The 23041-nt window shown below is 42.6% G+C and overlaps 1 protein-coding gene across 1 annotated transcript in view; it reads left to right on the plus strand.

Annotated features, from left to right (window-relative positions):
• Nucleotides 1-550: 550 nt before the first annotated feature.
• The window catches only part of LOC130203551 (glutamate receptor ionotropic, NMDA 2C-like), a 48225-nt gene continuing 25734 nt past the window's right edge, over nucleotides 551-23041 (plus strand). The window contains exons 1-7 of the mRNA XM_056429841.1: nucleotides 551-594; nucleotides 8868-9237; nucleotides 10097-10177; nucleotides 19695-19760; nucleotides 20333-20521; nucleotides 21235-21575; nucleotides 22861-22975. Of these exons, the coding sequence (XP_056285816.1) occupies nucleotides 8884-9237; nucleotides 10097-10177; nucleotides 19695-19760; nucleotides 20333-20521; nucleotides 21235-21575; nucleotides 22861-22975 (1146 nt within the window). The 5' untranslated portion in view covers nucleotides 551-594; nucleotides 8868-8883. The remainder of the gene's footprint in view (nucleotides 595-8867; nucleotides 9238-10096; nucleotides 10178-19694; nucleotides 19761-20332; nucleotides 20522-21234; nucleotides 21576-22860; nucleotides 22976-23041) is intronic.

Below are 23041 nucleotides of genomic sequence, written 5' to 3' on the forward strand. Positions count from 1 at the left end.
CTGGCAGGGAGCCTGAGGGATACAGACAGGGAGCTAAACACAGTGGGTTTATGCACACATGCACACACACACACACACACACACACGCACACACACACACACGCACGCACTGGCTGGCTGCTCTTCTACGGGCTCCCGCACTTCTCGTCTTCCGTCGCCCTCCTCCTCCTCCTCCTCCTCCCTCACTTTCCTGTCTCATTGTTGGTGTCCTGTCTCCACCTTCACGGCCACTCGTGACACACACAGAGGAAGAGAAAAGTGAGAGAAAGTGAGGAGTTAGAAAAGAGAGATTTTATTTGGGGGGGCGGGGGGAGAGATCACATACGCTGGCTGTCACGTTGTGAAGTCCTCCAGGGGAGTGTGCAGACATCCAAAGCTGCCAAACACACACACACACACACGCATGTCGCTGATAGCTCACACACACACGCACTCGCTCTCACACAGAGGCTTGGTCTAAATGCGTACTCCTACAGGTGCGGAGAAAGGCAGGTGAAAAGGAAACGAGAATAGAGAGAAAGACATTCAGAGGATAGCAGCCTGGGAAAGGATGGAGCAGCAGGAGTTCAAGTTGGATGACAGCAGAAAGCACAGGTAAGACACACACACACACACACACACACACACACACACACACACACACACACACACACACACACACACACGTATTCTGTCGCTTAATCGGAGCCACTGTGAATTGGTAGTTTATTTATATAAGTGTGATATGGAGCAGACAGAACAGATAGATGCTAGAACAAGATACTCAGAGGGGGGAGAAGGAGACGCGCAGCGAGACTTTCAGTTTTCATAAGTGAAGAGTTTCCTCGAGAGAAAGCTCCATCTGCTGCTGACGGAAACAGAACCGCCAGTTGTTACTATAACAGGATATACTAAGAGGACTTATTAGCATTTTTCTCTGCTGCTTGTTTTGAGTGTGTGTGTGTGTGTGTGCACAATCCTCTCATACCAAGCTCACTCAACATGACTTATGGATTATAGACGTTGCAGTTGCAGTGTTTTACTGGCGTATCAGTGATCTGGTAATGCTCATTGATTGGTCCTCTAAGCTGCATGTAGAAGCCGTCATTTCTCTCCATTACTGGAGAAGCTTTCTGCCCCTGGGGCATCGGGCACCACCGCGTCGTTTAGCTGCACAGGTCACGGCAAAAGAGACCAGCGGACGTGGGACTCGGGGCCCCGCCAACAATCGTACGATAAATCACAAGGTTCTTAATATAATACGGGATAATAGACGGAAACAATTTTACCTCTAGACGGCCGCAAAGCTTCTGAAAATGAGGGGAATGAAACAAAGTGAAACACGTAGCCGTTCACACACGAGCGTCCTGTGATGTGTGTGAACGGGCCCCAAGATAAAAAAAATGCTTTACGTTTGATTGGCAGGGGGCCAAGCCGGTCTCGCAGTGCCCCCCCCCCCCCCATCAACGCCACTCATCTTGGCTGCTACGTCCGGCTCGCAACGATTTCCTGTAAAGCTGTCAGATCTTTATGTGTGAGAGCAGGAACCCACAGGGGGACGGTGTGTGTGTGTGTGTGTGTGCAATGTTAGCAGTTAAAGCCCCTAATTATGATGAATGTATATGTGGCAGATGTTATGTGATAGTTTTCATAATAAGCTCTGGGGCTTTTCCTATTGGGAGTTTAATTTGTATGTGGGAGGTTTATTAGTTGTGTGTGTGTGTGTGTGCGTGCATATGAAAATTGACCTGTTACTGCTGCACACACACATCAACTTGTCTTCCGCAATCTTTCCATAAGGGGGAGAGATGGAGGGATAAAAAGAGGAAAAGAAGCTGGCTGACGTTGACGTCTGTGGCTCGCTGACTGTCACACACATAACTCTCGATGTAACTGCTTTAACGAGGACTTAAGGGAAGAGTGATGGCAGTGCCACATTGAGAGGAGTCTAATAAATCCAACGTGTGTTTATATTATGGATTCAAGTTCATTTGTAAAAATGTTGTAACCACCTGTCTACGAGACGATGATCTTTTCCCTGTTGTGGTATTTGAGGGAACCCACCCAATAAATGCCGTCTTATACCAAATGAATTTCCCATTAAGCTAAACAGCGTTCTCACGTTCAGCTTTGAGGGAAACACGGGTACATGTTGTAAATTTAGCTAAAAAAAGACCTGTTCAGTGTAAGTAAAAACATAATGGTTTCACTTAAAATAAGTATGTTTCTTTGCGTTTAAAAACGGTTTTAATAAATATTATAAAGTATGAGTATAATAAGTATTATTTCCGTTATCGACGATGCAGTTTCGTTGTGTGAGAATGAAATCTCCCAGAGACCACGATGACCCATTTCAGACATCCGGGAACATTTTGTAAACCTACTAATTGGAAAGTGTCACCTGATAATCAAAAAACTTAATTAAAGTAAATATTAGGTGAGTTTTATAGGATAAAGATTCAGTTCCTTATTGTCAACAAATTAAATGACAACACAAACACCAGCTATGCTTTAAACCAACTCTCAATACATTTCCTGATTTTTGGGGCACTTGGATGTAGCACAAAGAAGCTGTAAACACAATAATAACATATTATTATCAAAATTAGGAGCAAATAGTTGGTAATTTTCAAGCGGTGTCCACATTAATATAGTATTATGTATTTAAAGACCTAATGAATCTAAGTAATGTAATATTCACTCCTTCTTGGTCTCAACCAACATCTGGATGGTCGTTTGAGGGTTAGAGGTCAAAGTGAAGCAACACAATGAGGTTCATGGCTCCACCGAGCGGAGGGGAACCGCTGGTGAGAGTTACCCCTGAGTCACGACATGTTGTCATGTGATCCATGGTCAACATGAAAGTATCCGCTATAAATAACAAAAACACAACCTGATACAAATCATGCAGAAAGACGGCCGAGCAGACACACCACCTCAATTTATTTCTCATTCATATATACGAAATACCTAAATACTGCAAGTATTATAGAATTAGTGAGCAAGCCATTCATGCTAATGACTACTTTTACCTTGCTACTTTTAATCAATTAAAATGTCTGAGTACTTCTTACATCCGCCCTGTTTTCAGAGCTCATCACAGTCATAAAATCCACTTATAAAATGAAACATTAAACGTCTAGTGTGTAGGACCTAGTGGCTCACTAGTGTCAACTGAAACTCCTCCCAAGTGCCAAGCGTGAACTCTGGGGCCCGACACAAAACCACCAGAAAGCCTCTGGCCCCATAGAACCAGTGTTTAGTTCGTCCATTGTGGGGCTACTGTAGACAAATGTCTTCTCGATATCAATGTTTCATACTATAGCGAAAAGACGGCGATTATTATTTTCCGGTGATTAGAAACTAAAGAAAACACACTTCATAATAATATTGTAACAGGTTTCAGGCCGTTACCCGTGGGTTTCCCCCTCCAGCACCAAGGATCAGCCAGGCACCAAGAGGTTTTGTTGAATATTTTATTCGTAACACACAACACTCTGCAGATCGCAAACCTGCGCCTCTGCTCACTCTCTTTTCCTCCACTCTGAAGTGGGAGCTTTTATAAGGGCGGCCTCGGCTGCTGACTGATTGCCAATCACCAGCAGCCGAGGCCAAATCAGAGACAGCTGCCACAAATATATTCTGCCAATAGATCCCCCTAAATGCTACATACGGGACCTTTAAGTAAGAAGTCCCAGTATCAGTTAGAATCCCATCATCAGGGAAATTAAATCACTGCTGCCAAACAAGTTTGGAATTTCTTGGATTGAAGTCTGCATAAGTGAAGCTCTGGAGGATCTGGATGTTCCCTGTCAGAGCAGCGCTGCGATGTGTTGATGACAGGAAGGCCGTCGACTTCATAAATACTAGCCACTGATTCAAGCTCCCTAATTAATGTAATCAAATCAGCTAAAAAAGGTGCTGTGTTAAAAAAAAAAGGTTCAAGGCAGACATGTTGATACTTCTCTAGTGATGAGGTTCATCCCATCAACTGGATCCTCTGCTCATTTCCTCCCCCCCTAAGTATAGGGACTCCATCATACCCCAGATAAGTAATGGCTGCATGAAATTGTTTGCAGATCTCAAGATGATTTATTGAATGATTTAAGTTAGTCTTAGGAGTTATGCAACACTTTAACAGAGGTAAATCATCAGCGGAACATTTTTAAATATATTGTTAATCCAAGAATATATCAATGTTGGTCTTTATTTCCTCGTGTTTGAAGGTACAATCATATGTATTATATTTTTAGACATATTTATCGTCTTCTCGATAAGCAAGAGTTTGTGTTTATCCTCCCGACCTCATGAACCCTAAATCAAGACAGATATTTCATAAATTCTCAGCGGCCATAAGGCTGTGATATGAGCTATTATTCTATATATGTGTTTAAGCATTCAATAAATCATGCATACATCATCTTGAGAGCTGCAACCAATGTGATGGTTCTGCCTTGAGTCATTCCTGTAGGACAGGTGGTGCAGGGGGGTGATGAAGCTGAGGGTTACAGGTGGTGCAGGGGGGTGATGAAGCTGAGGGTTACAGGTGGTGCAGGGGGTGATGAAGCTGAGGGTTACAGGTGGTGCAGGGGGTGATGAAGCTGAGGGTTACAGGTGGTGCAGGGGGTGATGAAGCTGAGGGTTACAGGTGGTGCAGGGGGTGATGAAGCTGCGGGTTACAGGTGGTGTCACAGTTATCCTGTTGTTCTGTTCCTCGGTGACGTCTTTCTGAAAGACACCCTCAGTCGGGCGTTAGTTGTCATCACAGGTGCATTGTGGGTGGATGTGGAGGTGTGCCGTCACATCAGGGCCGATGCACACAGAACAGGCTGAAGTCCCAGTGAGAGATGATCCCACAGAGCTGAGCTCCACCTGGAGGAGTACGAATAAGAAGAATATAGAAAACCTGACCAAGCACCATGGCACTCTCTCACTTCCTCACTCAGTCACTTCCTCACTAAGTCAGTCACTTACTCCCTCACTTACTCCCTTATTTACTCACTCAGTCACTTACTCACTCACTCACTCACTCACTCACTCACTCACTCCCTCCCTCCCTCCCTCACTCAGTCAGTCATTCACTCACTCACTCACTCCGTCACTCACTCACTCGTCATAGTAAGTGCAGGATTTAAGGATTACATAGTTTTAGATAATATGGAGTATTATATTTCTTTGTGCGTCTCCGGCTGTCAGTCAATTTGTTGTCATTTATTTTGTTTCAATATAATCAGTTAAAAGATAACAAGTCAAACATCTGATCGCTGTGCTGCGTTTGTGTGGGATTTTAAATCCAGATGGACGTTGAGGTCTGCCCCTTGTGGACATGTGTTGTAATCACACTAATATACTGCTGCTAACCTGGCGAATACTGTCTGTCAATACACCCCCCCCCCCCCACTCACACATAAAGACACCAACAATAATCTATAATAATCTAATAATTTAGATTTTGCGTTTGTACAATACTGCAAACTTGTTGGTTTTGTGTTGCACTGTTTTCAGTAGATACAAAATCTCCAAAAAATAAGCACTCATTTACTAAATCATTTACAAATGATACTTAATGTGTCAGTGCAGGTTTAAAACTGGGATTTTAAACAGTTTTTTCAGAAACCACAGACGTAAATCACCACATAATATATATATATATATATAGATATATATATTTAGTTGACACCTTTCCCCCCAGATAGTAGACACAAAATGTAATTAGTATGTGTATATATATCTACTTCAGAATATGAACTATTCTGATCCGCACACCTTAATTAAGTTAAACTACAACACAAAAGAACCCCAAGGAGATCACGTTGCCTCCATCGACAATATTAATCTCACTCAGTCCCTACCGGGTTTTAAAATTAGCTGTATGCACGGCGGTGGGTAAATAAAAGAGTGGGATGAGGATTATAGGTGTTACCTCGTTTTTCGGCAACATAAAGGTTGGTAAGGGACAATGTGTTTCTCCTATTCAACTAATTATTCAAAATACAAGGAGATGCTGTTTGTCTCATGCGTGCTGCATAGAATTAGTTCCTCTTTTAGTTTTGCTTCGCGGGGGGTTGTTTGTTTTTCTTCTCCACGCAGCTCATGGTGGGTGGTAAACGGCTGCTCCGTGGTCACATCAAGATGTGATGATTCATAGGAGACACGTTAGGCGATCTAAGTGAGTCCAAACAAGCAATCTCAGGTTTTTACCAGAGAACACACGTAAAACATTGTTTGGCACAACATCTGCACGAGACATGCTGATCATCTGCACAATTATATTTAAAGTTTTGAGACGTGGTTTTAATGTTTTGTGTGCCCTCTAATAAACCCACGTCTTTATGGGCTGAAATGTCACTATATGCAGATGACACTGCTCAATATTTTTTAAGTACATAATTCAGTTCAAGAAATGGAAAGTGTGCACTCTCACACTCAACAGTAACCCAAATATCTTAAAGGAAACAACCAAACGATGTGTTGAATTAAACATCGTGCACAAACAAAGCACGACACAAACACATCCACAAACAGTCGTTTTTTTTTACATTGATAAAAACTTTGCAGTAAATGTGCAGAGTTTAACCAGAGATTTTATTTGTAGTAAACATAATGTCAGAGATACAACGTAAAAGCACAGACTAAATGTGACATATAACTGCAAACAGGTGAGCGACAAGAGAAGACACGGTGTGGAGTAAACCGACCAGCAAGTCAAGACATACAGAGAGACCGGACAACAGACAGGATCCTGGAATGCAGTTCAGTCAACTGCTGCTTTGCTGAGAAAGCAGGCATGACTGAAAGCATTTTTCCTGAGAGGATGATACAATCCCCCTCTCTCTGCTCTTGTGAGCCCGATATCCAGTTGTGGTGACAAATTGTTTGAGAGTTTTTTATCAAGAGTTTTGAGCGTCCGCTGTATAATGACTGTAATGGTTTGAGCGTAGTGGCTAGCATGTGATTTTCACCTGTGATTTGAAAGACAAATTAGAATCAAAAGTACTCCCAGGTACTTGACATTACGTTAACCAAGTAGTCACATTAGCCATGGATGTAGTGAGTTCTTTTGCACATCTCCTGCAAATAAATGACAGTGTCATCAGCATACATTTGAATATTGGAATGAGGACAAACTGATGGCAGATCATTAATATATAAGGGACACCTGTGGACAAGCGGAGGGCAGCGATTGATGATATTTGTTTGTTTGTATATCTTATGAAACAATTACGTCTTTTTAGTGTGTTCTGCGATAAATAAAATATCCTTTGTACTTCCTGGTTCACGATTACATGGATTTTAATACAAATTGATTTGCGGGGTTTATATAAATTACATTACATTACGTTCTGTAAGTAATCCTCAATGAAGGCACCTTATGTTCATCATTTCAGGCGTAACTGTTACGGTCTGTGGTGCGGAGGACCCAAACGCAGCCGGAGTTTCTTGAAAAAAACAGCTTTATTTTCAAGACAGGAACACGGACGAACACCACACAGGAACAAAAAGGACGATCCGACACCAGACAAACAGAAGCACACAGATTAAATACACAGGGGAACGAGACACAGGTGGAGACACAGGTGGAAACAATCAGGAAAGAAACAGACAAGCACAGGGAGGGAAGAGCAGGGAAACAGGAAACGAGACAGGGACTTCAACATAAAACAGGAAACACACAGATCCTAACAGTAACCCTTTATTGACTACAGGTTCATGTATCATTGGCGTCTAATAAGATGGATGGATGGAGGTTCAAACTACATATTTCATTCTAAGGTCACTTAAAAGCCCAGGAGCTGAACACCCAATTAAGATGAATGATGATTGATATGGAGCTGGAACAACGAGGGGAAGTGGGACGCTTTCAACCCAAGCTCGCTTTGAAAGGAGCTTTGAATCAAAGCTGGGAGGTGTTGTTAATTACCAGGGTGTCTCTGATGGCCACAGATGAGGCCGACACTCTCAATACAACCCCCACCCAATATTTGTGTGTATGTGGAGGTCGTTATTTGCTTTAAGAAAGCCGACCTGCACTCATCAAAGCTTCAACGGTATTGATCGATTCAATGAGGTCGAATCGTCCAACAGCTAACATCTGATACAAGTGGCTCCATAGCTGTTAGATATATGGTTGATGCACGCCTGCCACACTTATTCATGATGAATGCAAACGGAATTAACTCATGTATTTAATCTGCTGTTGACACCAGGCGGTGTATGTGCGTTTACCATACACTTATGTGTTGAACCTGTGTGTGTGATCAAACTAAATAGTTATACGGTTGTTTTTGCAGTTTTACATTCGCATTAGACGAGAACCCGTTAAGGGATTTGAACAGAAGTCAATGTGGAAGCTTCCTGTTGTGTTTGTGTGGGAAGGCCGATGACATCACCACACGGAGCGAGGCTGGTCGAAGGAATTCAATGTGGGACAGTTTTGGCATTCTGTGTGGGTGCGCGTGTGTGTGTGTGTGTGTGTGTGTGTGTGTGTGCTGAATCAGAGATGGAGAGGGAATTAGTGTCATGACACTGGGATTTGGATTATGGAGAATTACATGCATGCATAGTTGCTTAGACACACACACACACACACACACACACACACACACACACACACACACACACACACACACACACACACACACACACACACACATACACACAGTGTTCCCCAAGACACAACAGTATTAGCCTATTCAGAATACAGGGCTAATACTGTCATACAAAAGGGTCAGAGAGAGAGAGAAATAAGGGATGACTATTTACAGATGGATTATGATGAATTATGTCAAAAACATCATAAAAGTAGAGCAGCTTTTATGTGTGCCTGTTGCTCTCTCCTTTTGATCTCTCATCCTCTCTCGCCCTCTTTCTATCCCCCTCTCCTCCAGGCAGTAGGCTGCCAACATGGCCATTCCCAGGGGACATCCTCCTCCCTCTCCTTGGCCTCCCCTCTTCTTGCTCCTCCTCCTCCTCCTCCTCCTCTCCTCCCGGCTCCCGCTGCAGGCCCGGCCGCTCCTCCTCCACCCCTCCATCAACGTGGCTGTGGTGTTCAGTGGCTCCAGCTACCAGAATGAGGTCAAAGGTCGTCTCAGCGGGGAAAACTTTGTGGACCTGCCCATCGTGGTCAGCCCCGTGACCGTGCTGGTCAACGACACCAACCCCCGAGACCTGCTGACACGCCTCTGCGACACCATGGCGGTGGAGAAGCTCCACGGCGTCGTGTTCGAGGATGACGTGGGCTCCGGGGCCAACGCTCAGGTGGACGGCGTTTCTGCATTTTGATATGATATATACCTTTATTCGTCCCACAGTGGGGAAATTTCAAAAATCACAGCAGCGGTGCACATCAGAGCATTAATAAAAATAATTATAAAACACAAAACTAAATTCCTAAAAAACTAAAAACTAAATACTAATACTAAATATACAAGGGGAAAACTGGGGTTTTCTGATCAAATATCCTCTCCAGAGTTGCGGTGTTCAGTCACCGACATCAGATTCACCTGAAGCTGTTCAAGACAACATTTTGATGTCAACGAGCCCCGGTCCTCACGGCTTGAATCTCAAAGAGGGTTGCAAAGTCGGACTAATTGAGATGCCGAGCTTTTACATCTTCGCTCAAATTAAATGATGGTGTTGGTTTAGTTTCTGTTTGTAAAAGAAGAGAAACTGACATGAAATCATGAAGGCAAAATGTGAATAGTCCCCTAAACCTGGAACACCGTCACGTTACTTTCACCTGTCGATGAGTCAAACAGTGTGAACTCATTTGCAGGAATGTGTAGAGCAGGAAACAAAACGGGGGCCCACTCATTAAAAAACATTGAACGCATGTAGTGGTAAAAAAAATTAACTTCATGTTGTCCGTTCAGATTGAAAGTTAAATTTAGAAATGATCATTTTGATCAAATTTGATTTTGTGAAATTATCCAAAGCTCCAAAATATGATGAATGTTCAGGCTTGAGTGGCATTTTGCTTTGACCCAATAACTCGAGTGTGAGAATTGAAAATCTGACTTTAAGGACCCTAACTCTACAACCTGGGCCGTAAAAAAATCTCAATTTTCTTTGGTCAAACATCGGTCTGCTTTGCCTTCAGGTGGCCGAAGTGGCTCAGATCCTGGACTTCCTCTCCACTCAGACTGCGCTGCCAATCGTGGGCATCAGTGGCGGCTCTGCAGTCGTCATACCACACAAGGTACGGTCAAAATTATGAGCTGGAGCAGTCTGCCTTCTTACTATGTCACAGGGATGACACACACACACACACACACACACACACACGTCAAGTGCTGTTGGTGTAACATTTGACACAAAAAGTACAATTTAGCACCCAAGAATAACAGATTCTATTAATAAGCCGAACAACAACCTGCCAAACACCGTCAGCAGAAATCTTCTCTACCGGCATTCTGCTTAAAACAACGTAAGTAGGTCAGAGCGGTGAAACCTACTCCGACAGGCGACTCGCTGCATGCATATATTTGGATATGAGCGATACAGATCGGTGAATTACGAGCGATGACTGCAGCCATGGACCCTCATCGGCTCCCCTAATCCCCGGCTGGGAAAAGTCTGAGTTGCAGGAAGGAAAATTTTGCGAGAGGAGACAAATGCTCCCGTCGATCTACGCCTCGATAAATCACCCCGGCGCTGTTGAAGAGCAGCAGGTTGTTCCTGCTATGATTTAACATGCATCTCATTGATGAATGGAGATGGAGAACAGAGAGCTGTTAGATGGTAGAAAGGAGATTGATGACACCAGACAGATTCATCTCTACTTTCTCTCTACTTTTGAGTTGCAAAATGGCTTAATCTCTCCATCCTCTCGCGCTCCATGCATTCTGCCCGTCTCCCTTTCCTCTTCCTTTAATTGCTTAACTACCATCATCAACACCTCGTATTTATAGAGCCAACTCTCACACATATGAAGACACATGCAAATGAACACCCTCACATATTAGAGCACACACACACACACACACACACACACACACACACACACACACACACACACACACACACACACACACACACACACACACACATACACAGAGGCATTCCTACACCTATCCACTGCAAGAAGCATACAAAAAACCGAATAGAAAGTCGTAGTCGCCTGGATCTCAGCCCCTGGCAGCGTTTTGTAAACCTTACAGCGTGTCGTATTTATCAGCTTCCTGTTAATCGAGAGGTATCTGCAGATGTCACGTCAAATGGGTAGTAAACAGGAGGAGTTGTAGCTGCAGGAGGGTGATTTATTTGCTGTATTTTGAAGGCAGAGTGAAGGAGCGAGAGAGAGGGAGAGAGGAGAATGATGCTTCGATGAAGCTTGGCTGACAGCTGCCTGCAGGCCGTGTTTCACTGTCTCACTGATAAGTCTCCTTCCCCTCTTTCACGAGTGAAATGGTCTTTCGTTTCAGTTCTTTCTTTTCCATTCCTCGTCTGTTTTTTCTTTTTCTTTTCCGTCTCCCAACTCTCCGTCCACTTCTCACCTTTGCTCATTTCACCCTGCTTTCCATATTTTCCACAAGTCTCTCCGGTTTCTCCATCTCTCCCTCCATCACCTTTATTTCGTTCACATTTTCAAATCCAGTTTCTTTGGGCTCTGTTTTGTGCGCCGGCTGAATCCATTAAGATGGTGGCTAGAAGCAAGAGGCCTGTTCTCCTCTCTGCCGTCTCCGAACTCCAGGACCCCATTAAACTGTTAATTAGACCCTTCAGGAGGCTAAGCCCCCCCAACCCCCCCCCACACACACACACACAGCTCGCATCACTCACCCCAAAATATCCAAACCAGTCACTTGTCTTCTTCTTGTGTTTATCTGTTTCGCCGCCTTGCATAACCTCCCTCCTCCCGCTAACTGTCGCTGTTCTTCACATTGACCCATAGGTGTTAGCGTTTACCCGAGATGTGCTTTTGATCGGCGGTTCTTCCGCCGTGTAATCTCTAAACCGACGACAACAAAAAAGATGTGCGCAAATTTGATCAGTTATCAACAATCTGAGGTTTGTAATTTGCGGAGGCGATGGCGTCGGGTTCGCTCCGGGTTATTTAACCTCTCCGCTTGACAGCGACAAAAGACAAATGCACAGAAGGGACGCTATCTCAGAGCGACCGTGTGTCTGACAAGCCCAAAGTGTTGAGTGACAGGTCTCGATATAGCACAAAGAGTAAAGCACTCTCCTCTGAGGCCTTCCTGTCGAAGGCCTCATTCAGCCCTCCTCCTCGCACCCCCACCTCACTCTCTTTCTCTCTCTTGTGTACTCCTTTGTTGTCAGCAAGGAGGGGGGAAAAGCCCGTCAGAGGTGTATGGCACAATGGGACAGGTGGATGGGCTGGAGAAAGACATACGTGTGAGTGCATGATTCTCTTAGGGGATAAAAGAGCTCAATAGTGCTTGATTATCAATAGCCTGATGATGATGAATATCTTTGATGGCGGGTTTAGAAAGAAGCAGCACCCTGCCCGAGCCGCCTATTTATGGTTCCTGTCTCAGTGATCTCTCTATGGCAAACAACAAGGAAGGAGGGAATTGAGACAAAGATGAAAAGATTGAAGGGAGGAGAGGAAGTGAGTCTTTTGTCAGATGGCACATGAACATCACGCCAAGGCAAAGAGGAGGAAATGAGAGTGTGAGGAACGGCGGAGTAACGGCATAGAGGCTGTTCAATAGGGCCTGGAAAAAACGAACTGATGCATCTCTGACGAGTTGGAAACCCGAGGTTCGGAGTGTTTTGTCTTTGTGTGGTTTTCTAAAACATGACATGGGCAAAAAGAAACGTTGCACCAATATGTGATATTTCAACACGTATCCCAAAACCACAGGCATCCATCACCCTCCTCTCTTATGGTTGCAGGGATTTGCATCCAGAGCATCACTGAGGTCAGGCCAGTGTGTAGCACACTATTGTCTATGCATATAATTGTGTGCAAGGCAAAAAGTTTGCAGTGTTGCACTGGCTCATTACAACAAACACACACACATTATTTTGAGTAATTATACACACACCAACCTGCTGCTGTACGTGCTCCTACAGAGCAACACATATGTGTTTAGTCTCCTGTTCCTAAAATATACATGTGAAATATGTGTTTTCAGGATCAACATCTTGGACAGTGATGCACAGGTTGACATCATCATCATCATCCATGATCATCATCATCATCATCATCCATGATCACCAGTCATGCAGGTAGCAGCTAAAATTGCATTTGCAACAAAAAACAAACACAGATTTTTCAGCCAAGAGGCCGCTGTTCGTTTCCCTTTTGTTACGTAACGTACACTACCGTTCAAAAGTTTGGGGTCACCCAGACAATTTCGTGTCTTCCATGAAAAATCACACTTTTATTTATCAAATGAATATAAAATGTAGTCAAGACATTGACAAGGTTAGAAATAATGATTAATATTTGAAGTATTAATTTTGTTCTTCAAACTTCAAGCTCAAAGGAAGGCCAGTTGTATAGCTTATATCACCAGCATAACTGTTTTCAGCTGTGCTAACATAATTGCACAAGGGTTTTCTAATCAGACATTAGTCTTCTAAGGCGATTAGCAAACACAATGTACCATTAGAACACTGGAGTGATCGTTGATGGAAATGGGCCTCTATACACCTCTGGAGATATTTCATTAGAAACCAGACACTTCCACCTAGAATAGTCATTTACCACATTAACAATGTATAGTGTATTTTTGATGAATGTTATCTTTATTGAAAAAACAGTGCTTTTCTTTGAAAAATAAAGACATTTGATTGATTGATTGATTGAATTTATTTGTCGTTTGCCAGAGTACAGGTACAAAAGCATCGAAATTGCAAGAAAGGGTAGATGAAAGATTACAACATAACATTTCTAAGTGACCCCAAACTTTTGAACGGTAGTGTATGAACTAAAGTAACGCTGTGAACAAAAGTTACATAAAACAAGCGTCCCCATAATCTTCTCCTGACTCTCGCACGGTAGAGCATGTGGTTTGAGCGTCCACTGACCCGAGTGTCGACGTTGGGAGTGATAAAGTGTCGTAGGAGTCCAATAAAATAACTTCCTGTGCAGCTGTGACTTGATACGAGTGACGAAGATCATTCAGTCAGGCACAAGTGACTTCATGAGATGACACGGCCCTTTGAAAGCAACACTGGACTCTCAAAAAATAAGAAGTCTCTTCACCCAGATTCAAATGAGAGTTTTTGGAGATAAAATATGTTCACAGGACTTATAATTCAACATTGGGGCGACTGTAAAACCAGTGGTAAATAATGAGGTTGTAACGAATCATATTTTATGGCCGCAGACATTTTGAGAAGATTTACCTACAGATGGCAACTCGTATCATCGCGAGTCGCTAACACACCTCTGTGCTTCTTTGAGGAATTACATTATGAATGTTTGATCACTCAGAAACCACTCTCAGTTACAAAGATCAAATATTGTGTGATGATGGTTGTGGACGATGATGAAGTCTGGAATAAACAAAGCCGACAGCTTTACGTGTTTGCCAGTACACTTGAACAAAAGTGCCTTTAAGTGTGCACGTGATGATTTCTGAAGCAAAGAAAGGGTTGAGTGTGTTTGAGTGTATAGCACCATTTATTACAATCTGAAGCTGTCAGGAGAAGATTACATTTCAGGAGTTAGAATCTCGGTCCTGGGTGCAGTCTACGGTTGCACTCTGTGGTTTCTGTTATTTGAGGGGGGGAGGGGGGGGGGTTGTCTTTCTGTGGCCAGACTGACCCGCTTTCTCCTTCTTTCAGCCCCCTCAATTCCATCTCTCTAGGCATCATGGTCCAAAAACTTCATAAGCAGGTCACGAGAAGCCCAGATTCACTGCACTTTTTTATTTTTATCGCTGGGAATATAAACACAGAAATCCCCCCCAAGCTTCACAGCCTGGCCTAATAATTTAAATAAGGTGATCAGACGGACTGCTAATAATGTGGAGTTAAAAAACAGAAGTAAAGTGTGGAGAGTTTGATTGTATATCCAGTCATTTTGCAGACATAAAAAGCTATATTAACTGGTAAATTAAACTGTTTTGACATATAACAAACACATGTACACACTGCTAATGGGGCTGTTTCTATTTAAAGGGTCAGTTCCTTGACTTTCAATTTTTTCAAATGTTCCAATGCTTTGAGAAACGTGTATTCCAGTAATACTGGGTTTCTTTCCATTTCCCTCTGTGTGCCAGAACATTCAGTGTTCTTAAAGATCGAGCCGTCGTGACTGAAAGTCAGGATTCTGCGTAGCATCAACTTTGACCTTTTCTCTCGGAGCCATTTCCAGCAACATGCCCTGTGGATGCCGGTTTGTAGGTCGGTCGATCCGCTCCTGTGGTCCAGAAATATCTCAACGACTATTTGATAGCCCGCCGTGACATTTTGTTAGCGCAAGCTTTCATGTTTTTTGTCATTAGTTTGTGAGGAGCTGGCGGAGCAGTCACAGCTGGGTTTTATTTCCCCAACAATGAAGCAAACAATTAACAAAATATCTATAAAAGTCCCTCAACTAAACCGAACATAACCCAGGCGTTAATAATAAACTGTAAATAAAGAAACTATACACTACAACCTAAAATACAAATACAACAAAACAGTTAAATTAGTCTACCAGTATGAATATTTTACGAAGTAACAAAAAATACAGCACCAAAAAACCCACCTAATGTACACAAACTCTGTTGTCCACTTCCTGTATGAGTTCTGCTTCATGTGGCGCTCTGTCCCGACCACGGAGAGCAGAAACCAGCAGAAACACCCTCGACGCCGTTAACTCAAATACATTTGGACTCAAAGAGAATTGTCTTTTAATGCAAACCCCCTCTGGAGATGGAGGCTTCCATTTGGACACGTAAAGAAGTTAGAGTTACGTATTCTACACGCGACGATGCGTCCACGCGACGTGAATGAGCATCTGTGTGCGCGACCTGCTTCCTGCTTGACCCGCAGCAGTCTCTCCACCGACGGCGGAGGTAAAGCACGGAGTCCTCCCCGCGGGAGGAGACGGGAGTGTGAGCAAGCACCATGTCCGCCATCTTCCTGTCACATTACCATACGCTCTGCAGTAGGACTGCTAATTGCGTCTGTGTGTGACAGCCTCACCGCCAAGGTGGTGAGAACAAGACGGCTGGGAAGAGAGAGAGAGAGAGGGGGGGGGGGGGGTATTTAGACGTGAAAAATAAGATACTTTTGTTGTAATTCTTGCTCGAGAAGGCAAAAGGCGATATCTTTCGCCACATTTGCTTGTTTGATTTTTCACAATTTATGATGCTGCTAATTGGATGAAGAAACACGTATTGGCCCGAGGGAGGTCGCTACGTTATTAGCTTGTGTAATAGCTCAGACAAAGCTAATTGGAATTGAATTACACCTCTTAAAATTATACACCTCAACACTTCTGTCATGTGGTCTGAAATGGTCGATAACAAAGACAGCGCGTTAAAAGCCACGCCAACAATGAGGTTCGGACCGCCCAGCTCATTTGAATATACGGACACGTAAATGTCACACATAAATAAATGAAGAAATACGTGTGGACACATAAATAGAGATATAAATAAATGAAGAAATACAGAAATGTAGAAATACATTTCTGTGTTTATAACTTATATTCATTAATTTCTGTATTTATTTGTGTATTTATACATTTATTCTTGTATTTATTTATTTATACATTTATTTAAGCATGTATTTATATATTCCTGTATTTATTTATTTATACATTTATTTAAGCATTTATTTATTTATTCTTGTATTTATTCATGCATTTATTTATTTATTTATACTTAAGTCATTTTAAGTCCTTGAAATGATGTCCACTTCCTGTTTCCTAAATGGGCGTGGTCATGGCGTGGTTGCCGGTCCGCCACATCCCTCCATTTGTTTTGAAGTGTTTTGTGAATGGATACAAGAAGAGTGTATTTGTATTATATTTATCTTTAATTCAGCTACATTATGTTTTTACAAAACCATATTTAGCATTACAAAACATATTTAGTACAGTGTGTCAGTGTCCACATTTTAATGTTGATGAGACTAAATGAAGGTCTCAAACTAAGTTCATTTTTGTGTTCGAAAAATGTAAGTTCAGTGTCAAAATATTTGGAAGATATGAGGCTTGTGAAACAGATCCAATATTTACTGAAATAACTGAAGCCCACGTGACAGATACTCTTCCTTTCTGAACCGTCTCCGCTATCGGGAAGCAGGGCTGCCAGAGCCGTTAATTTTATTTATTCAGTGGTTGTGTTCTGCTATTTTTATGTATATCAGCTATTCTGGTGCACAGCCCAGTCAGTGGTCTATTGGAGTTTGAGCCTCCGGATGTGAGTCTGAAACAAGCTCAGACAGAGATGAAACGGATAAAAACTGAGCGAAGATGTGATATTCCTGTGGTTTCCTCGAGTTGCCCGGCTCTCCGGGGCTTCGCAGAGCGGTTTGAGCTGTGGGAGAGGAAGAGAGCAACAGGAAGTCACCTCTTGAGACCAGAACAGATTGAGAAAGATCGGAGACCTGGTCTCAAATCTCCCTCCATCACTCCTTTACCCTCTCATGAATGACTTCTCTCTTCATGCGCATGTGCCACTGTGATTTAAATTTCCAAGACTTCCAAGTGTCCACTTAGTGAGTCATATTGCTGAACGGTGTACAGCTGTAAAATATAAATAAATAAAAGATTGCCCCGATCTTCGCCTTCTTGCACCAGCTCCCAGGCCATTATCGAATAGAATTATGAATATTACTCGTACTTAAGTCCTGCTTGTTCTTGCACCTGCTTACATCAGAGCTCCAGTCAGCTGCACATTCCTTTAGATCTTCCATCCCAGCTCTTTCTTTGCACAGTCCCATCTCAAGAAGGCCGGGACGGGGCATCTTGTGTGCGGGAGGGTTTCAGTTTAATCTGTTAAAAAGGTTTTTGGTTTAGCTGTTTACCTCTGAATGTATGTTGTTTTCTTTTGTGTTCTCTGCATGTGCGTAACTGTGCACTAAACTGTCCAGACATCTCGTTGTAAACTTGGCTGAATCTAAAGTTAAAGTTTTATTTTAGTTAAAGGTTTTAATTGTAACAAACAATTAGATGACAGAATTTCACGTTTCTCAATTATATATAACCTAAAATGTCTAAAGAATGCCAACTGAATATGACACCAGTTTTTAATGCATGTTAAGAGAAGGTTTGAGCTGCAAATCACCAAACCTGGAATTATTAATCTTGATCCAAAGTTGTCTCAGTGTTGCTAGCGAACTTCTAATTTACTGTACATTACATAACATGTCATTTAGCTGACGCTTTTATCCAAAGCGACTTACAATCCTGTTACATTCATACACCGTAGACGCAGCTACGGGGAGCAATTCAGGGTTAAGTGTCTTGCTCAAGGACACATCGACTAGGGCGGGAACCTCCAACCATCTGATTGGAAGACGGACCTGCTACCCACTGACACACAGTCGCCCCATTGAAGGTTAAAGGTTACTGTCCACTTACAAAAAAGATCCCTCTTCATCAGTTGATGATTTCTGCTCTTGGTGTCTTTATCCTTCTCCAATAGTCCTCCCCATCTCATGCCTGTAACCTACTTTATTATGGTGCTATTGAAGGACATGGGTTCAGCGGGCTCCGTAACGTCCGTATTATCTGTCAACACAGTTTGCAAATGTACAGTACGCTAACAGACGAGAACACATGATATGATATGATATGATACCTTTATTCGTCCCACAGTGGGAAATTTCAAAAATCACAGCAGCGGTGCACATCAGAGCATTAATAAAAAAAATGTTAAAACACAAAACTAAATACTAAAAAACTAAATACTAATACTAAATATACAAGGGGAAAACAAAGTAAAGTGCTGAGTAAAGTGTTGAGTTTGCCAGGATCTCCAGCAATCTACTGCATGCTTTGAAGAAGCAGCAGGACGGAGACACTTTTTTCCAGAAAAAGATAACATATGGACATCAAAGCTCTGTCTTTAAACATGAGCGATAACTATTATAAGTATTCACGCTAACCGTTTCTTTTAGCACACATAACTCTGCATCTGCATCGTTATTGCCACTGGTTGCGAGTGTGTATGTGACGGCTGCGTGTTTTATCAATCACTACCATTTTTAATTGTTTAAACTTTCCAATGACGATTTTTAGGACATTGTGATATCTTTGAAGAATGTTACACATTCAAATGGGATTAATTTGCCATTATCCAAGCTCAGCTCATTCAACATTTACTACTTTGATTTGTCACTTCATCAAATTAATTGAATCCAGAAGGCCGTTCCACTGTGTCATGACTTAAATTCAGATGAAACTTTACCACTACAATAACTATTATTATGAAAATGTGTCAAATTTTGTCCAATAAGCAAGTACGTATCACTTATGCAGCAGTAACAATGTCAAAGGTCATTCACAAATGAGGAACAGCAGATGAGTTCATTTGACAAGCCTTTGACAGAAAGTGGAACGTTGTCCTCGGATGTTCGTTTGGCGACACATTCAAAATATTTTCACATGAAACCGCATCATAACTCGTCATGCATTTGTTTTTATTACAACTTTTGAATGAAATGGGATAAAGGTCAGCATGGCATCATAGAGAAGAATACACTGTATTTAAAGCCCCTGTTACAGCAAACATCCACCATTCTGAAGCCTCTTTGAGCAAAACCATTGACCTTTTGCCTCATTGCAACTCTCTTTCCAGGCTGAGGGGTCCTCCTTCCTGCAGATGGGAGCGTCACTAGAGCAGCAGATTATCAGCATGTTCAAGGTACAGAGAAGCATTTCACTGTGACAACAATCAAACCAAATTTAAAACTATACTTTTTGGAATTTAAATCTAGGTCGTAATACCAAATGGTTACATGGTGGAGTCTGACAGCTGGGACCTATCAGGCTGATGAACACAATGCAGGGACAACAACCAGCGGGGAATCCCCGATCTGGAGTTCTGACCTGATTTCCACAAACTAATACAATCTGTAGTTATGAAAGATTGTACACATAATTCTGATGAGATCACAGAGTTTAATGTCACAATGTTTTTGTGAGTCAACGGGATTATTTTAGTTCATAGAGCAGTTCAACAACTGAGAAAACATCCATTGTGAAGTTGACAGGTATATTTGTGATTAAATGTTTCTTTTTGTCAAATAAGGTTTTTCAAAATGTTCTATATATAAATATTTATATATATGTATATATATATATATACATATAAATAAATAAATATATTTATATATACATAACAAATATATATTATATATATAAATATATATATTTATACATATATATATATATATATATTGTTGTTCCACATCTTAATTTCTATCCCTGTTTCAGCTCATGGAGGAGTATGACTGGGGCGAGTTCGCAGTGATCACCAGCTTGCTGCCGGGCTACGACACCTTTGTGGATATAGTTGAGTCGTACACAGATACCTCCTATTTCCTATGGAAGCTACAGGATATCTTGACTCTGGAAATGTCTGTCGGGGTGAATGACGCGAGGACGAAGCGCATGCTGCAGCAGGTGAAAAAAGATTTAAAAAAGGCTACCGAGGCTACCCTTAAATACACCACTAAGTTTGTGTGTTATTCGAATTCTTATAGAGTTTTAAAGTAGCGCTTTACTAAATGGGGATGCACTATTAAAACACAAAAAGGGATTTTAATCATGCAACTTTTGCGGTGTGTAAATCCGTAGGCGTTGAACGAAAGCTTTACACATGTAGCGTCACTAGCTGTAGCACAGCTGCCACTATAACAGTTTGGGGATACCGAGAATGATTTATCAAACTGTCAATATCTTTGAAACGCACGTGAGACTTTTTTCATCCAGTGTCTGTTTACATGAATAAATGTGTTCCTGCAGTTTAAAATGTGTGGAAAATACCAGATTGACGTTATACTAACCAAATCACAAATTTAATCTGAAATTATTTTGGGAAATGTAATCTCAAATCTTCTAATTTTGAAACAACAAGGGTCAAATCAGACACGTGAAACATATTTAAATATTTAAATGCGTAATATGTTACCAAGCGCAACTCATGTCCACGTATGACCTCCACGCAATCTGTATCTTTTAACTGTGCGTATCTTTGTGATGCTTAAATCTCCACTTGGCAAAACCTTTATACTTTGAGGTGTGGGCAGAGGAACAGCCGGCGCTGCAGGCTCCTGATGACCTACAGCAGTGCTGCATGTTCAGGCTGTGCTTTCTCTTTTATTTCCTTGCTTCAGGTGGACTCTCAGGTGCTGATGGCGTACTGCTCCTACGAGGAGGCGCAGTACCTGTTTCGACAGGGAGCCGAGGTGGGCCTGCTGGGGCCGGGCTACATCTGGATGCTCACCAGTCAGGCCGTCGGCAACCCCGACAGCCCTCCACCTGTCAGCTTCCCCATCGGTGTTATTGGTGTGATTACGGACCAGTGGAGTAAGAGCTTGCGGCAGAGAGTGAGGGAGGGCGTCGCCATCGTAGCTAAAGGCGCCGAGAGCTTCAAGAATCAGTACGGGTTCATTCCCGAGGGACATGGGGACTGCAACAAGCTGGCTCAACACTCAGACAACAATACTCTGTTCAGGTGAGTCACACTTGTGTCAGTAATCACACATTGAACTCGAAAGGTATACTCGGTATGCAGATCTCCGCCCCTACTGCTGTGTTGTGTGATTGGATGAATACAAGCTGACGCCCCGCGGAGACACTGATGGGCCGTACTTTGTAAAAAACAACTCAAAAACAACTGGCAACGTATGCGAGCAATCGGCTCAAAGTCGTCAAACGATGCACAAAACCTCTCCAAAACCAAATTAAACTCACCAAGCTGTCTAGTTGTTCTATTCGCCAAACACCAAGTGTCATCCCCCGACTGTGGGCCAGAGCAGCGGCCCCCTATTGGCCGGTTAAGAGCGGTGAATGAGGAGTAAGCAGACTGCTCCGCATTATAAAACAGGCATTAAAAAGATGTGTTTTGAAATGAATGTCTGTTGATTTGTTATTTATTTATTTATTTTGTACTTTTCACATTAATGCCTTTTACCTTTCTTTCGTTATTTTACTTTGTACTCCATGCTTATCATTTGGTGGTATGTAGTTTGATTGTTTGGTCCTTTCCTCCCTCCTCATTGGGTCCGACTCTTGGAGGGTATAAACATGTGGGAGGGGATGGGTGGGAATCTTTGGCGGGTGTTCATGTGGATATGGATGGATTTGGATGTGTGCTGATTTTATTTTGTTGTAGATATATATATATATTTTTTCTCGATGTCAAGGAATAATCTGTTTGTGGAAAATGCAAAATAAAAAGTTATAAAAAAGAAAAAAAAGATGCGTTTTGAGAAAACGTCAATCGCCGCAGCCACGGGGGGTCCTCGAGCATTAAACTGTAAACTCCGCAAAAATATGATGCAGGTTGCTGCAGCAGGAAGCAGGATTTAGGGGTGGCATGAGCCACATCCCCATTAGAGTGCTCATTGCGATGCATGAACAGAAGAGCACAACTTTTCAGGTACACGGCATGAAGTTGAAGGATGTGTCTTTTTTCTTCTTCTTCTTCTTCACGTGTTATGAAATGCAAATTGACCTGGATTCATTATTCATCGCGCCAGTTTGTCAAGGATGTAAACCTTAACAGACCGCGAAATCACTCAGTGGGAACACTGCCTGTCTGGTCCCCTAATGAGCCACTTCCAGTCTCCCTCGGTGCGTGAAGCCCCGCGGGGGAGCTTTAGGTTCAATTAGGAGGTGATCATTGTGTGTGTTTATCTGTGTGAATCATATGCAGACTTGCGAGGTATGTGGAATCGCCGTCGTTGATTGCTACGCTACGGACTCCTGAGTCTAGTTCCTGTCTCTGTGGGTTGCAGGCACATGTTGAATGTGACGTGGGAAAGGAGAGATCTGTCCTTCAATAACCGAGGCTTCCTCTCCAACCCTTCCATGGTCATCGTCGCTCTGGACCGAGACCGACTCTGGGACAAGGTACCGGAAACTGGTTCACACTAACACGCCGGCAGAGGAACAATAAGATGCTGGTCCTGTTGCGTT

The sequence above is a fragment of the Pseudoliparis swirei genome, chromosome 13 (genome assembly GCF_029220125.1).
Source record: "Pseudoliparis swirei isolate HS2019 ecotype Mariana Trench chromosome 13, NWPU_hadal_v1, whole genome shotgun sequence".
Classification (NCBI taxonomy): Eukaryota; Metazoa; Chordata; class Actinopteri; order Perciformes; family Liparidae; genus Pseudoliparis; species Pseudoliparis swirei.